Source organism: Pygocentrus nattereri, chromosome 6 (genome assembly GCF_015220715.1).
Source record: "Pygocentrus nattereri isolate fPygNat1 chromosome 6, fPygNat1.pri, whole genome shotgun sequence".
NCBI lineage: Eukaryota > Metazoa > Chordata > Actinopteri > Characiformes > Serrasalmidae > Pygocentrus > Pygocentrus nattereri.
In genome coordinates, this window is record NC_051216.1 from 43,379,249 (window position 1) to 43,396,597 (window position 17,349).

Here is a 17,349-nt window from a genome sequence, read left to right on the forward strand (position 1 = left end):
ACCAGCTCTAAACAAAGTGACCGCTGGGCCCTGATTGGTGCTCTGGCTTTACGCTTCTTTTGTTTTGACATGTTACATTTTTATACATATTTTATAAATACGTCAGTAAATTGAGGTAAATCTGCAGTGTCTGAGTGAAATTTGTCAGTAAATTGAGGTAAATCTGCAGTGTCTGAGTGAAATTTGTCAGTAAATTGAGGTAAATCTGCAGTGTCTGAGTGAAATATGTCAGTAAATTGAGGTAAATCCGCAGTGTCTGAGTGAAATATGTCAGTAAATTGAGGTAAATCTGCAGTGTCTGACTGAAATATGTCAGAAACTGAGAACATTTCATCGGTTATCTGAATCAGTAAAATTTTAATGTGGGATCCTTATGTATAAATAACATGACTAAAGTAACAACAAAGACATTATAAAAATATCTGTGTGTTGTAAACAAAAGAGTGGCCGGCGTTTGCGTGTTTCCATGGTGACCAGCCACTCTCCGCGCTGTGACTACATTGCCCATAATGCTCAGCGCGGAGTCTCGCGGGCTTCCTGTTGTTATGGCGGTTTGTTTGGAGAGTCGATGCGGAGTTGAGGAGAAAACTTTAAATGTCCAAATCACAGCGCGACTTTAAACACACAAGTCAGAAAACGAGCTCAGGTAGGACAATCGGCACATGGCTGTCGGTGTACAGGTGTACACGGAGGCAGTAACCGAAAAACTCATTTTCTCTCGTTTCTTTCACGGGGTGGGAGCTTCAGTCGTTCTGCCTCTCGGTAGCGACCTTCTGTTTAGCTCTGAGTCCTTCAGCTGCGCGGCATTGACGTTCTAGTGACTATTTCTTCACCTAAAGTACACAGTATTAGTGTTATATTAATGTTTTATGAGTGGTTTAATGTGATATAACTCTAAACGTGGCGCCCCCCCCCCCCCCCCCCAGACTTAACAATGCTAACAGTGTTGAAGGGAAATTCCACCAATTTTCCCAAAATTCTCGCTACATGATTAAACGGTTGAGACGTAAACAAACTCATTCAGAGCGGTTTGGAGTGAAATGCTCTGTTCTAGAGAAACTGACCGAGTCAGAATGGATCACAGTGGTGGTGATGGGAACCAGACGTCCACCTCTAAAAGCTCCTCACAGAAAGTTTTTGCATGAAATGGTTAGATATATGGTGCCTGGTGTCTGACACGTTGGTAGTTTTGCGAAGTTTTGACCTCAAATGTGATCAGATCCATTCAATGCAGAGGGGTTCATGCAGGGTGTTGTGAGGCTAAATAGTCCCCAAAGAAAACTTATATTTTTCAGATTTATAGCAGTTTTACCCCAGTCAGTATTACATATTGAATTTTAGAAGATGTGTTCAGACAAGGTTTACTGGTTGCTTTGCATAGTAAATATAATGGCTATATTTGTGTTGTAGACATTGTGACCCCGGGTTCCCATCACCACCCCATCCCAACAAATCTGAGTCTTTAAGTTTCTCTACAATGAACCATTTCACACCAAGCCCCTCTGAATGGCTCTGCTTACTTCTCAGGATCTGACTTAATTCAGTTTTGAAACATGGTGGAATTCTCCTTTAACAATGAACAGTCAGGTTATCTAACCTAACACAGCTTGATATTAATCACTTGTACATTAATAACATTAAATAGTTGAGACATTTTTAAACATTTGGGGAGAGTCAGTCATATTTTGTGTGTTATTTTGTGTAACTGAATAAAACTATTGTATAAAGTGGACACAAGCGAGAAAACCATACTTTTTTTCTATATAACCAATAGTTATATAGACCAACCAACCATAAGTCTCAGTTCCTGTCCCGTTTCTGCTTTCTTCATTGTTTTGGAAGCAAAGTCATCAGTGATTTCTAATTATTGGCTGCTTATACTACTTGTAGCAAGAAGTCTTGTTTGCATTGATGGAGTGGAGGCTGTTGTGGTGATTGTCACAATGTCAGATGTTGCTGTAACCTTTCGTTCTGCAGTGTGCCGCAGTCATGTCCTCTCCAGCTGGACCGCAGCCATCCCAGTCTCGCTTCCTGTCCCGCTGGATCCCGAGCAGCTCCCGGGCTGGTGTCTTCCTCAGCGGCTCTCCTGGAGAGGTCAGCTCACTCCAGAGCAGCTGCAGTTCTGTGGCTCAGGAGGTCTCGCTGGATGATTCGTTCTGCTCCCAATTCGCCCCCCTGCCCGTGTCCTGCAGCAGCAGTCTGGACTCGGCCGTGCCCAAAGTGTCTGAAACGGACCCTGAGGCCGAGCCTTCCAGCAGCGAGCTCGATGGTGTCCACAACGTTCTGAAAAAGGCACAAGGGCTTCCACTGATTGAGAAGCTTGAGCAGGTAAATACAGGAACACTTCCATTCAAAAGTTTGGAGTCACTTGTCACGTTGGGCACTGAAGTTCTCGAATCTCAAGTTTCACACATGACTAGATGTCACACAGGCTAAGAATATGAGGAATATTTCTGTCGTCAGTGCGGACTGACAGCTTGGCTGAATGCGCAGTGTGTTCGATTGGCCTCTTGGTCATAACATACTTTTATTTTCTGTGTAAAAATGTGTTGATTTATAGTGGTGAAAGAAATAATCAGCTATACTAAGCTTTAGGGATGCAGATTGATATCAGTCATATCGCATTTTATTTATTTATTTTTAAATTGTGGTCAGACACGGTCTAGCTCAAATCTTTGTTTTTGACATTTAACATTAACTACTTTTGCCCTGATGATGGTTTGTACACTGTGTGAGTTGTAGGAATAAGTGTGTAATCACAGAACCAACCAAACTATAGCTACGTTCACACTACAAGCCTCGTTTCTCAAATCCGATCTCTCTAACTCGATGGTTCACACTCGTTTAAGTAAGTGATTCAAATCTGGCATTAATGTGATGAACCCGCGTCCTGAAATGAGCCTCATGAGCTCCTCCTACTCAGTAACGTCACCGTCAGAAATGGTCCGAAAAAGAGGAAATATCCAGTGAGCGGTCAGTCGTGTGGACGAAAATGCCTTGTTGATGTGAGAGGTCAGAGGAGAACGGGCAGACTGGTTCCAGATGATAGAAAGGCAACAGGAACTCAAATAACCAACCTGAATCTCTGAGGAACGTTTCCAACACCTTGTTGAAAGTCTGCCACGAAGAATTAAGGCAGTTCGGGAGGCAAAAGGGGGTCCAACCTTTTACTAGCAAGGTGTACCTATGTCTGTTTTTCTAAAATTAGGGCAAAATAGCAAAACTGCCTTGCTCACTGTATGGCAATATATCGCAATATGTTGGATCGTAAACCCTGTATCGTGATATGTATCGTTTTGCCAAGTTCATGCCAGTAGGCAGTCCTAGTGCCTGACCAACGACATGGCATTTTTTTTCCAGCTTCCTTTTATTAAGCTGCATAAAACATTGATGCCCCAACCTTTTGAATGGCATTGTAGCTGCTTCCTAACTTTGTGTTGGTGTTTGTGTTCCTGTTTGTTTGGAATTATAACCTGCAGCCGTACTGGCCTTCTGTGGATAGGATTGGAGACCCTGCCATTAAATTATACTGAGCTTTTCACAGAAAGCACAGGACGTCCTGAGTTATCTACACCCGCTTGTAATGTTTGTTTTTGGTTCATTGAATAACAAATTTTGGCCTTGACCTTCTTTAAACAGGCTTTTCTGCTACTGTGCCTTTAAGACTGATATATGAGCTCTGTTCTAATTGGGTGCCCTCAATCAAAAAACCATCCAAATGAAAACAATCTTTATCATTTCAGCATAAATGATAGTAGCTATACTATCACTGACTGAATATGCATATTATGTATATATGTATACATGGATATATGTAAATGCAGTTTATTTGTGTGACATCAAAAAACTCAATTCAATAAGCTTGGTTTCCATATATGAACTGTGTGAACACTGATCAACAGCGTTTACAGGCTACATCAGGCTTTGTTATTTACAAAAAAAAAAAAGGATAGGAGCGTCCAGTTCTTCATGGTGTGAGCGCTTTATCTCTGTCATGCACGTTTCATGGACAATCGGCATCTTCATCTTCATAGTCTTTAACCGCTCAGTCCAGATAGGGTCGCAGTAGCCGTTGGGAGAGCAGAGAATCCCAGATGACCCTGTCCCCCGCAACTTCCTCCAGCTCATTCCCGGAGACCCCAAGTCGCTCCCAGGCCAACTTGCCAATCCTAGGACGACCCTGGGCTCTAGGGATCTTCAGAGCTAAGTTGTCGGGAGTAATATGCTCCTGGTAGGGTCTCCCAGGGCGAACAGGTCTGGAGTGAAGACCCAGACTAACTTGATCCGAAAACTCCATGCACAAAGGACGCAATCAGTCATGTACCCTGCCCGGAAGAGGGTCACCAGGACCTACCCCTGGAGCCAGGCCTGGGGATAGCGTTCCTTGGCGATTGCCTGGTTGCCGGGCAGCCCACGTAACACAGCCGGGCCTAGCCCGAAGAGGCAACGTGACTAGACCATGTGGGCCCACCACCTGCAAGGTCCAGCATGGAGGAGTGGTGCAGTGCCGTATAGGCAGTAGGAGATTGCAGGGAAGCCCTTGGTGGCCTAGGCCCCTGCGGCAGAAACTGGCAATCAGCAAGTAACATTGAAATATGTGAAATGTATTTTTCTAGCTGAAACAACTGCAGCAGCGCATGCAGGAGCAGCTGAAGGTGCATCAGCAGGAGCAGTTGCAAAAATTGCAAACTGAACAGCAAAAGCTCCTGGGGATGGTACAGACTGGCGCAGGTAACGTCACCTTTTTTGGCAGATTGTACCATATTTTTGTTCAGATTTCAAAACGATTTCAAAAATGATACTTTATTCCAAAAAAACTGGTGATACCCAACCTGTAATAGACTTTTTTTGGCTGCTTTTTCAGCAGAATACAGCCAAGAAAAACAGCCATACAACAAAACCACAAACATGTTGCAGCCACTCCAGACAGCATCTACGCTCTCAAACCCTCAAGGCAGTGTTCCATGGGCCCAGATCACACGCCAGCAAGAAGCCGCAAAGGCACTTGGTAAAAGTGGCAAGAGCGTACATCACAATATGCAGTGCTGACGCAGCATGATATGTATTGCATTCTCTTTTTTCCCCCAAAACTAAATAATTTCATTTTTATGGTTTATAAAAAGCTTTTGAATACAGTGATAAAGTAAATAAACCTATTTAAAAAACGAACTGTGGGGGGGATCAAACTGGTAAACATAAATTAATAAAATAATTGCAAAATGGACGGACTATCCAGTGTATACATTACTGTACACTGGCTGTTGTATTGTACTGATTGTTGTATTGATTAGTTGTGGAACACTCCAGCTCATCCCAAAGTTATTGGATGGTGCTCCATCATTCCAAAGACAGGAAATTCACCACTCCATAGACCAATGCTAACCCTAACCCCAGTGCTGGCAGCTTTAGACCCATATTGCTACAATTTGGCATTGGGCATGGTGACCTTCAGCTCATATTCAGCTAATCCAGAGCATCCCATTCCATTGGTCGGTGCTTTTCTATGAAGATTATGCAAGCTGTCTGTACTAAATTCACTAATAGTCTGGATAGTTGTGAACATACATTGTTCAGTCTTCTAGAAATACTTATGATGTCCATGCTTTACTCAGAATAGCATATTTTGCAGTTTTACAGTTTATCATGATAACCATAGTTTATTACCATTACCCCTTTCAAACTACTCATTACAATACTATGTACTTTTTTCATGCTTGTCATTCAAATTATTGTAATGCTTTAAGAAGAATGGTATTTAAATTGAAGAAATGTGGCCCAATAGTGTCAAGTATGTGGGACCATCAACCAAGTGTGGAGCAGTCAAGATCTGGACACGAAGTTGAGGAAGATGCTATTCATGAAGAAGAATCACTACAGTCAACAACTGAGGACCAAAGTGTGCACGGACAAGACAGCATAACTGAACTGCAAGACAGGTTTGTCTCGTCAGTGCTGGACAAATAGGAAAGAGCACTGTTATAGTGTAATTGGATGTTTTGTATAACGTGACATTCCTGACTGCAGGCCTATCAGATCAGCTACCAGTGGGAAGACATTTGAAGAGATGCTTGAAGAGCAGCTGAAACTGGAGAACGAGAGGCTAAACAAGGTGGGATCTCATACGCGCCCTGTCGTAATCATGGCTTTTTCATGGCATAATAATGGCTTTTTTCTTTGCTGGTTTCATCGTTACGCTATTTTACGGATGGCCTGGTTGATGGAATATTAGTGTAATAATATACTGGTTAATAAGGTTTTTGTAGTTGAGATTAAAATGTAAGTTTTGTCAAGTTGTCAGCAGAACGGTCAGGTACAGACAACCTCATAAGCTCTAGCTGCAGGCAGTCATGTTTATTTTTTTTATAATGTTTATTATATTTGGTGGGGTCGTAGCTATATTGGCAAGGGTACAGTCATTCCCATTTGTCTACTGCAAGTCACCTAGACTTGCAGCTTCAATAGAAATCTATGTTTTCTGTGGAGTAAACAAACGTTTTAATTGTGAATCACAAAATTACTGCTGCAATAAACCATCTGAAACGCAAAATACATCAGAATTTGTACGTAGACACATTTGTGTCTGTTTAAAACGCAGAGGAGGAGGATTTAAAGAAGGATATAAAGTTTGAATCGGCATCAAATCCACAGAACTTAGTATTTCCACAGACACTTGACCAGAGAATGTGAGCGGTGTTTCCTCTCTTTGTTCACACATTAGAGAAAACCTGCGCCGAGTTTGCTCCATATCACTTTTTTCTCATATTTATTTTATGTCCAGGCAGGAAGGACATAAGACAGTTTTTCATTAGTTATATAATTTATGGCTGTTAAATAAACTAAAACATTTTACACAGGCTTTTTCTGGAAGGTAACGGCTTGAAGTGACCACCCAATCACAAGTTAGAAAACTGCCAAGGGTAAACAAATGCTCCTGCTTTAAACACCATCTTCGTAATTCTCGCAGTAAAACGGATCAGTGAGAATTTCCAGGATAGGTCTGCTGAGCTGTTCCACAGTGCAGACACTGTGTATGAATGACAGTGAGCTGTACCAATCATTCATGCCAAGCAGAGGTCTTTGTGGGGCTTGAGCCATAACTTGTATCTTCACGTTATCCTTGCAGAGCATTCTTACTGAGACAGTGAAGGTGAAGAGGCCTTTTTTGAGGCGAGGGGAAGGCTTGTCCAGATTCACGAGAGGAAAAGCTGCTGGACCTTCCAGAGAGAGAACAGCTCATTCAAGCACCAAGTCCACTTTATGTCTGGACCCTCCCACCTCTCAGGGCCAGTCCACTAGACCCCACCACCAAAGCTTAGAGCCAAAGAAGCCTTCTCCTAAATCTACAGCCTCAACGAATGTTGTGATCCAGCGGAAAACAGCTGTTCTGAACAAAGAGAACTTGCCTCAGAACAGGGTTGTAGTACCAACCAAAGCCACCAAGGCTGCTAAAGCTCCTGTTCTTGGAGCCCACCAGGGTCAGAATGTGAGTGCTGGAGCTCTCCAACATCTCAACAAAAGCTATAGGAGGCCTGACCCTCAGCAGAAGATCATCTGTGATGCCGTGGATGATGTCAGTAAGGGAAAATCATTCAGGCACGTTGAGAACACGGTAGATCCTAGTGCGCATGTTGCGGAGAATTCGTTTGAGGTGTGGCTTGCAGAGCGAGGTGAGCATTGGGATAAAGCGCGTCAGCGTGAATGTGTTGAGCTTGGTGAGTTTGAGCTGCTGGAGAGAGCAGCAGATGAGCTGTCGTTCTCCAGCAACTCTTCCTTCATTTGCACTCTTCTACGGAGAGATCGTAGACGTCTGTCCTCCACACCGGTCAAATCACCTCAGCAACCCACGTTGCCTGGCCATCGTCAAGACAACTCTACAAGCCCAGTGCAGCGAAGTGGCAGCAACGTTCAGCAGAGTCTTCCGGACCTTCCTGTAGACAAGGTGGCAGCGAGCGTGAAGCAGATTGTAGTAATCAACGAGAGCTCTGAGGATGAGGATAAAGTAGATGAAGTCTCAGATGTTTCTCTTTGTAGCAGTTCAGACATTCACCAAACTGCTTTTGGACCAAGCCAGCCTTTCAGCCACTGCTTCCAAGTTTCTCAAGCTCTTCCCTACAATAAACACTCCTACCAAGATAGAGACAGAGCTGCCAGTCGAGAAGACGAAGAGGAGAATAACGGAGATTCTACTCTGGTTGACGTCAAAGGCCACGTAGACTTTGACGATGATGACACCTGGAACGAGCTTGAGGATTTGCCCTGCGTTTCCACCAAGACTAACGAACAAGCAGGTAGGGCACTGAAGAGGAAAGTTGCAGTCTCAAAGGGGGCGGAGCCTGACGCTTCCTCTGCCAGTTCTTTGGACCATGAGCCAGAGCCCCCGCCCACATGCCAGTTGGTTGCCAAGCTGTTCCCAGCTCTCAAGCCGAAACCAAGCCCTCCACCTCCACCAGTAGTGCAGGACAACGAACAAGCAACAGGTGATGGGAACAATATTTCAAGCAGTGTTTTGGCCAAAAATGAAATTTGCTGTTTTGTTGTAGTTGATCTGACACTTTTGTTTTCATGCTATGAGGTTAATGTAACAGTACAAACTTATAATCCACTAGTTACCATACAGCTACATGCTTTAGCTGATCAATAACATCTAGGGTTAGGAGAGATTTCTGTACATCTGTAGATCATAAAATGGTCATTATAAAGTAGTATGATTAGAGGTCAGAAGGAGTCAAATGAGTAATGTTGTATCATCTAATAAATGTAAGTCTTGCTTTCTTTTATATAATCATGGTGCAATCCAGCCCAGTCAAGGTTACTCCGTGAGCGTTTGGTGGAGCTGGAGACTGAAATCGAACGTTTCAAGACAGAAAATGCAGCGTTGAGCCGGCTCAGACGGGAAAACGAGGGCATCAGAGAAAACCTGCGGTATGTAAAATATAGAAACTCTAATGCAATAACTCTGGTCAGTTTCACACCCATTAATCTGGTCAAAATGCACACATATAGGGTGATTCACAAAGATTTATCCGAATTCAAAACAATTTCTTCCACTAGTAAATCACTACAGAACAATGCGGTGAACTGTAAATGGTTTAAATGAGCATGAAGTTTATGTAATTTTACAAGTGCTCAATATGAACCTTTGCCTCAAATGTAGATGACCACACAATGCATATTTAATGCCTGAAGTTTACGGTTTTAGTTGTGCACTGGAGTTATGAGGCTAATTTAATGAAAACAAGTAGCTTTTAACAAATAATGGAAGCGTGTAGCCCCCAGTTACCGTCTTGGAAGACGCCCACCTAAACCATCACACATTCGCTTCAAACTGCACCAACTTTTTAAGTAAATTCAAGTAGATTTGCTTGTGTGGATACTGACACTGTACGACTAAGTATCAGTAAAATTTTGCCTTTATTATGTTTTTTTTAATTATGCAGTATGCTTATGTCCAGTTTTGCTTATGTCCAGTTTTGCTTATGTCCAGATTTCATCACATCATCCAGTGAAGGAGTCTTTATGACTACAAGCACTTTGAGAGAAATGTGTGATTTAGTTTTCACGAAGTTCATTTGAGGGGTATAAGCTTCGTTAGCCTTTTAGCTCCACTAAAGAAGCAAAGTTTGGAAACCTTCTGGCTGATGGACTGTTTGGGGTAAGAGGACCACTGTGTTAATCACTCATCTGTGTTTAAAATGAGGACTTTACCTCTTCCCTGTAGTAAAGAGAGGGCAGAGTTCCAGCAGAAGATGGCAGATGACCTCACTAAGTGGGAGGAAATGAAGCGTGAGGAAAACAGAAAGCTGCAGCGCGACAAGAAGCTGTTTGAGAAACATGCGGCAGCTATCAGAGCGAGACCTAACAAACAAGAACGAGATGAGATCCAGGTGTCCATTTTTCTTTCATCCCTTTACTTTGTAGGTCTGGGGTGGGGAACTGCAGACCTGGAGGGTCAGATTTGCGCAGGTTGGGGGTTTGATTTGGTGCCAGAGAAGGGAAATCACATAGCTGTGCTGGTCTCCAGTTCTCAGTTCCCCACCACTCTTCTAGGTATCGGAGATGCTTTTACGACAGTTTTCCGCCCCACCCTACATGTCAATGTATGTGGAGTTTATTAGGTTTACATTGTAGCTTCACTCATTGGCCATTTTATCAGAAATACCTACTACAGGTGTGCTTTGTAGGTTTGCAGTTGCAGACTGTAGCCAATTCGTTACAGCACAATTGATCACCCACCCTCTTACATGTTAATCAGAGGAAAAGGACCACCACAGGACCTACAGATACCATTTGCGCCACATTATTACATATCTACTAGGGATGCACTGATGAATGAATTGGGGGCTGATACCAATATCCAAACGAAAGTTCATAAATTGGAGACTCGTCTACCTGAAATAGCATTTCAGTGAAGTAAAACATTTATTGTTATGGTTACTACAAAGGCAGTAAATGAATAAAATGCTGATATTTTAGTGCAGCAGCCCAGCGTTGCTTCAACATTCTCTGGACATCAACATGGTCTGGACGTCAAGGGGATGAATTGTGCAACAGATGGGCTACAAAGTGCACTATGGTAGGTGTTCCAGATATAATGGCCAGTGAGTGTAGGCAGATTAAAGTTTGTAGGCACGTTAAAGTTTGCTGAAGTTGGGTTGTCCAGCATGTTTTTCTAAAATCAAAGATATTGAGTGGGAGTTTGACCCAACCTTAGATGCGCTAAACGTTAGAACATTGGTGTAATAATTTGATTGCAGCCAAAAGAGCATTAGTGAGGTCAGGTGCTGATGTTGAATGATTAGTTTTGGATCACAGATGCCACTCCAAATCATCCCAGTTGTGTTGGATGGAGCTATATCACTTCAGCATTCTACTGGTCCGTTCTTTCCTATGGAAATCATACAAGCTGTGTGTGCACAATCGAACACCTGTGTCAGCAAAGGATGACAATCCTTGTGTGTTGTTGATCTGTTTGTTACTCAGTGGTCTGCTGGACCTGCCACATTGTTTATATCAATACAGCCATAACAATTTATGTAAAAAATACCAGATGTTTAAAATATCACAAGTGTCCAGCGGAGGGTTCTCCTTTAGCAGCTGTAGCCAGTCAGCAGCCTGTCCGAGTTGTTCCGGCCTCTCTCTCACACACACGTACTAACAGCAGGCCATGTAGGAGGAGAACAGAGTGGAGGACACGGCGCATCATTTTGTCTTTGGATAAACAGTGAAAATGGGTCCCACAGACCTGAACCACACAAGGGTTAAAGAAGCTAAATTCACTCAATCGGAGGGCAGGCTGGACATTTTTGGACCCTAAGAAACTGTCACCTGTGTTGTTGATCTAAACCTCGAGTTTTCTGTGACAGTCTCTAAAACAGCAGCTGAACACTTTGCAAGAGGACCTAAGAAAACGTGAGGCTCGCTGGACCAGCACCCACCACCGCCTCCGGCAGCAGATGGACACCCTCAGCTCCGAGAACACTGCTCTCCGAGACCAGGTCCGCATGATGGAGAAACTTCGCCTGACCGCTTGGAAGAACGCCGAGTGTGTCCGTGAAAGAGAGAAAGAGAGGGAGAGGCCTGCTGCGTCCGGTAGCAGCACCACAGCACAGAAGAGGACACAATCTAAGGTAGAGAAAACAGCCATCCAAACTTACCAATCCTTCTCTTCAAGAAATGTTACTTTTCTTATATTTCTGTTTGCTCGTAGAGTCCTTCCCGTAGCATCAAGAGCAGCAGCAGCACCAGTAATAGACGGGAAAGCCCAGAAGTTAAGAATCCCCCCAAAGCTGCGGTCGTGTCTTCAAGTGCACGTTCTGCTGGTTTGTACTTGATATGTAAACTGGTGTGAATTTTTTTTGTACATATTCGTTTCACTGGTCTAGTTTAACAAGTAACACTGAAGTTTCTTTTCTTCTAGCTTGTAACTCAAAGCTTCAGAATACGCAGCGTCAAAAAGAGCCCTGCCCAGTGGCCGACCCGTTCCCCATCTCAGACGGACAAACTGCGCCTGAAGGGAGTGACTATGAGTCAAACACCGACTCATCTTCAGTGAGTAAAAACATTCAAAAGAACATTAAAAGATTAAGCAGACTTGGGTCTGGTTTGAAAGATCCTTAATCTTGCACTTTTGTATATTTGTACTTTTTCCCTGAGGTCTAAGTAACAGGCTCATTTCTTTCTTATATGGCCAGTTTAACTTTTTTTTTTTTTTTTAACCTCTTAAACAGACTTTTTAGTGTAGCATCTCTTTATAGCATCACTGGGAAAGGGCTTACCATCAAAGATGGGCTGGTTTCACAGTTTCTATGTATACAAATTGGGCAAGTGAATGGTATGTTTTAATAATGAATGTGAAAATGATATATTTGAAAATAAGTAATACATGTGCAGGGATGAAGCTTGCCCTTTCATTATCGAAACCCAGGTTAGTTTACCCAGCTGCACCACCTTTCCCTTTCGCCAAATAGCCCCTAGCTCTGGTCGCTATCCCACGTACCTGCTCTCCTGTGTGCGAGGAAATAAAATCCTAGCCTGCTGTTATGTTGGTATGATTGTGACAGTTGTATTTTGATTGTGCAGCTCAGCCAAATGAGGCCTGTCCCTACTTTTAAAAAGCTAAGCAATAGGAAATGATCAGAAATCGTCCGTAGGCTTCACTGCATATTTGGTCATGGGTGAGCAGCACCAGTTTGTCAATTTAAATTTAGTTCAGTTCTCCATAATATGGATCTTTTTTGGAATTTTTTGAGCAGAACAACCTCACGGAGTTCATTTTCATGTTGACTTCTTATATGACCTTTCTCAGGAACTGGACAGTCCTGGAGCTGATACAGAACAATCACAGATGGAGCAGGAAGAGATCACACACGTGGATGGCAAGGTGGAGAAAAAGCTCTTTCTATTAACGCATTTTTAGGCTGATTGCTTTTATGTAGCACAACGGCAAAAATGTTCATCCCTGTCCCAGATCGAGAAGGTGCTTCCTGATGGAGGACGACTTATCGTTTTCCCAAACGGCACAAGAAAAGAGTTGTCTGCAGACGGGCTGTCGATCAAAGTCACTTTTTTCAACGGAGACATCAAACACATCATGCCAGATCAAAGAGTGGTGAGAGAGAGACTGGTTCCAACCTTGTTAATTGTAGTAGTAATGTAAAGTGTGCGCACTGTACATCACTGTTGGCTTGGAAACTGGCCCACATTACTGAGGTACTGTGTTCCAAGTGTCCAATATTTACTATGGTTTGTTCTCTATCTTGTAGATTTATTATTATGCAGGAGCTCAGACGACACATACTACCTACCCTGATGGCATGGAAGTGCTCCAATTCCCAAACAACCAAATAGGTAAGTCCCCAGTTTTTTAGAAAGTGCTGCTCCAAGTAAAAAGGTCGTTTTTACATCCAGCTGGTTTTGCATCACAGAAAAACACTTTCCTGATGGACGTAAGGAAATCACCTTCCCTGATCAAACAGTTAAAAATCTCCACCCAGATGGGAGGGAGGAGAGCGTACTGGCCGATGGCACAATAATACAGCAGAACCCGTAAGTACAAATGGATGAATTTTTGTCAAATAACTGTGGGTTGATTTCAAGACTTGGGCTACACTTACACAGCAGGGAAAAAGTGGCCTAAATCTGATCTCTGAAGAAAAAAAAAAAAATCACCCAAGTGACAGTCTAACGTTATTTGAACGAGGTTGGTAATGTCAGAATGTAAATCAGTTTGGACTATAAACCTATGATGCCAATTCATACCAGACTTAGGGGGGCAGTCATGGGCTGGAGGTCAAGGAACGAGCCTTGTTGCCAGTCTGATCCCCTGAGCTAACAGGACATGACTGAATTGCCCTGGAGAAAGGCACCTAACCCCCAACTGCTCCCCAGGTGCTGTGGATAGGACTGCCCACTGCTCTGGGCAGGAGTGCTCACTGCCCCCTAGGGTGTCTGCACATTCCCTAGTGTGTATGTGGGTGTTTCACTGCACAGATGAATTACATGTGGACATGAATTTCCCCACTGTGGGACTAATAAAGGCTAACTTAGTAAAATTTTTATTACTGGGCCTGTCAATCCAGTATGCAGCTGCAGTGGTTTTAGTTTAAGATTTCCAATCTTGTCGATAATCAGAGTTGAATTAGAGGCGCAGGTTCTGTAAATTGAAACAGGGCTATAGATTTGAGGCATCATATTCACTCTGCACTAATATCATAGACATCTAGTGGAGTGTGAGAGCAACGCATCACATGATCCTTCTTGGTCTTTCTCAGGGATGGCAGTAAGGAGATCCAGTTTAACACGGGTCAGCGGGAGCTCCACACCGCAGACTTCAAACGTCGAGAATATCCAGATGGCACAGTTAAAACAGTTTACTCTGATGGACGCCAGGAAACGCGCTACCCCAGCGGTCGTATGAGGCTCAAAGACCCTCAAGGACGGGTAGTCATGGACACCAAGACATGATCTAATGTGGACCTTCTTAGTCAAATGCTGGATTTGTAGAGAAAGTGGAGAGGAAAAAAAAGTTCTCCCGAGTACTGTGAATGTGCATTTTGTGTGGTTTAAACATAATTGTTAAGTATTTATTTGGAATGTACAGTTTTGTAAAATAAATATTTTTATGATTCGGTGTGAACATTAAACACAAGTCAGAATATTAGCAAGAATTTACTTAGTCACAGACAAGCTGAATGAACATTGCCATTGGGTAGAACAGTAACACAAAGTACAGCTCCAATGAGTCAGAAAACCTACAACTTAAAGAAAAATCAACATAAAAGCTGTAGCAATACAGAACAAACCTAAAACTACTGTCCAACAGAGGCTTGATTGCTTCTAATCCAACCAATGCACGTAAGGAATGGAACACTGGTACAACCTGCAGAGCAAAAAAAATAATGTTCTTAAGACCTGAATGCATCCAGACAGAAAACCTCATATCTAGAAAACACCTGCTATGTTGGCATGGTTACCGTAGGCTTAACCAAGACTTGAGAGATCTCATTTTGTGCTGCATTGAGCAGAGAAAATTTCTAAACAGCGCAGTCGTCATGCAGGACCGGGATTAGGAACAACAGTTCCAGTTGTGACTGACCAATTTGTAAAACTTACCTTAATCCGTTTCATCACTCATAGTCAGCTAGACCTTTCTCCACTAGGGGCATATGAACCAAAGTTCCATCCATGTTGTACAGGACCACCGTCAGCTGTGGCTCTACAGCCTGAAACATCATTTACATCGCAATCAGACTTCAGACATAACTGTTTTGAGGGAATCTGAGTAACTGTAGATGTGGTAGTATAATGAGTCGAAGTAGCCTTGATAAAGGAAATGTCAATATACACCAGGCATAACATTAGAAACAAGGTGGTCATGCGCTTACTGTCCATTTTATCAGCCTACTTTTTTGCCAAAAGTATTCACTTACCCATCCAAATCATTGAATTCTGGTGTTCCAATCACTTCCATGGCCACAGCTGTATAAAGCCGAGCCCCTAGGCCTGCAGACTGCTTCTACAGACATTAGTGAAAGAATGGGTCGCTCTCAGGAGCTCAGTGAATTCCAGCGTGGTACCGTGATCGGACGCCACCTGGGCAACAAGTCCAGTCGTGAAATTTCCTTCCCACTAAATATTCCACAGTCAACTGTCAGTGGAAGCGATTGGGAACGACAGCAACTCAGCCACGTAAAATGACAGAGCGGGGTCAGCGGATGCTGAGGCGCATAGTGCGCTGAGTAGCTTCACCAACTTTCTGCAGAGTCCATCGCTACAGACCGCCAAACTTCATGTGGCTTTCATATCAGCTCAAGAACTGCGTAGAGAGCTTCAGGTCCTGACCTCAACCCGATAAAACACCTCTGGGATGAATTAGAGCGGAGACTGTGAGCCAGGCCTTCTCGTCCGACATCAGTGTCTGACCTCACAAATGTCCTTTTGGAAAAATGGTCAAAAATTCCCATAAACACACTCCTAAACCTTCTGGAAAACCTTCCTAGAAGAGTTAAAGCTGTTATAGCTGCAAAGGGTGAGGCGACATCATATTAAACCCGATGGATTTAGAATGGAAAGTCACTCAAGTTCATATGAGTGTGAAGGTAGAGGAACAGATACTTTTGACAATATAGTATAGCTGCACTTTGTAGTTCTACAGTTACAGACTGTAGTCCATCTGTTTCTCTGATACTTTATTAGCCCCCTTATACCCTGTTCTTCAGTGGTCAGGACCCTCACAGAGCAGGTATTATTTGGGTGGTGAATCATTCTCAGCACTGCAGTAACACTGACATGGTGGTGGGTTAGTGTGTGTTGTGCTGGTACAAGTGGATCAGACAGCAGTGTTGCTGGAATTTTTAAACACTGTCCACTCTGTTAGGCACTCCTACCTCATAGGTCCACCTTGTAGATGTAAAGTCAGAGACGATGGCTCATTTGCTGCTGCACAGTTTGTGTTGGTCATTTTGTAGTCCTTCATAGTTACAGGACGCTGTTGGCTGGATATTTTTGGTTGGTGGACAATTCTCAGTCCAGCAGTGACAATGAGGTGTTTAAAAACTCCAGAACTGCTGTATCTGATCCACTCAGACCAGTGCAACACACACGAACACACCACCACATCAGTGTTACTGCAGTGCTGAGAATGACCCACCACCCAAACAGTACCTGCTCTGTGAGGGTCCATGGGGGTCCTGACTGCTGAAGAACAGGGTAACAGAGTATCAGAGAAACAGATGGACTACAGTCTGTAACTGTAGAACTACAGAGACCAGCTATACAGTAAGTGGAGCTGATAAACTGGACAATGAGCGTTGAAACAAGGAGGTGGTCATAACGTTATGCCCGATCGGTGTACGATACTCTGTTCATGGAGCAAAATAAATTAAGGGTTAACTGCTGCTACATCCAACTTATCCACTTTTGTGATATAGAGGGCACAATTTTTTCAACATTTATGCACAAGCACATCATTCCAAACAGTCTGTAAACATTCATTTAGAGTGGTTCAATGCAAAATATCCTTCTGAAGTAACCGGGCCATTACAGAAACTTCCTATTGTTAGTCCCAAGTTGAGATCTGAGCAGTCAGGAGAAGATTTTCCACAAATTAGTATTAGACTTGCTTCTGTTTCAGGAATTTTTATCCAATCTTACAGTATATTAAGTTAGGAAGTTCTAAACTACTCAGTCAAGATCAATCATCAAGTATGTCTGTCACCAAAACGATCTATATACAACAAACAAAATAATGTGAAGAAAAAAAAAAAAAAAAGTGAGTTAGTTAGCCAGACAGCTGCTAACAGCGCCGCTCTACAGCTGTAAAGTGTCAAAACAGAAGTGCAATAAACTGGA

General features: G+C 43.1%; 2 protein-coding genes across 3 annotated transcripts in view; one reads left to right on the forward strand and one right to left on the reverse strand.

Annotated features, from left to right (window-relative positions):
• The first annotated feature begins 542 nt into the window (after positions 1–542).
• Positions 543–14,654, forward strand: cenpj (centromere protein J). Of its 2 annotated transcripts, none has more exons than XM_017702999.1 (17): positions 543–646; positions 1,978–2,328; positions 4,617–4,731; positions 4,865–5,008; positions 5,783–5,936; positions 6,025–6,109; positions 7,124–8,477; positions 8,799–8,922; positions 9,719–9,884; positions 11,364–11,627; positions 11,708–11,819; positions 11,918–12,048; positions 12,806–12,880; positions 12,968–13,108; positions 13,263–13,347; positions 13,425–13,545; positions 14,271–14,654. In XM_017702999.1, exons 2-17 carry the CDS (start codon positions 1,990–1,992, stop codon positions 14,461–14,463), a joined length of 3,603 nt encoding a protein of 1,200 aa, XP_017558488.1. In that variant the 5' UTR covers positions 543–646; positions 1,978–1,989; the 3' UTR covers positions 14,464–14,654. The 2 variants fall into 2 exon arrangements, with proteins under 2 accessions (XP_017558488.1, XP_017558489.1); XM_017703000.1 differs by having other exon boundaries at positions 4,868–5,008.
• rnf17 (ring finger protein 17) overlaps positions 14,655–17,349 on the reverse strand; it is a 35,552-nt gene continuing 32,857 nt past the window's right edge. Inside the window, exons 36-37 of the mRNA XM_037539673.1 lie at positions 15,112–15,221; positions 14,655–14,878 (exon numbers count right to left, since the gene is read on the reverse strand). Coding sequence (XP_037395570.1) covers positions 15,126–15,221 — 96 coding nt within the window. The 3' untranslated portion in view covers positions 14,655–14,878; positions 15,112–15,125. The remainder of the gene's footprint in view (positions 14,879–15,111; positions 15,222–17,349) is intronic.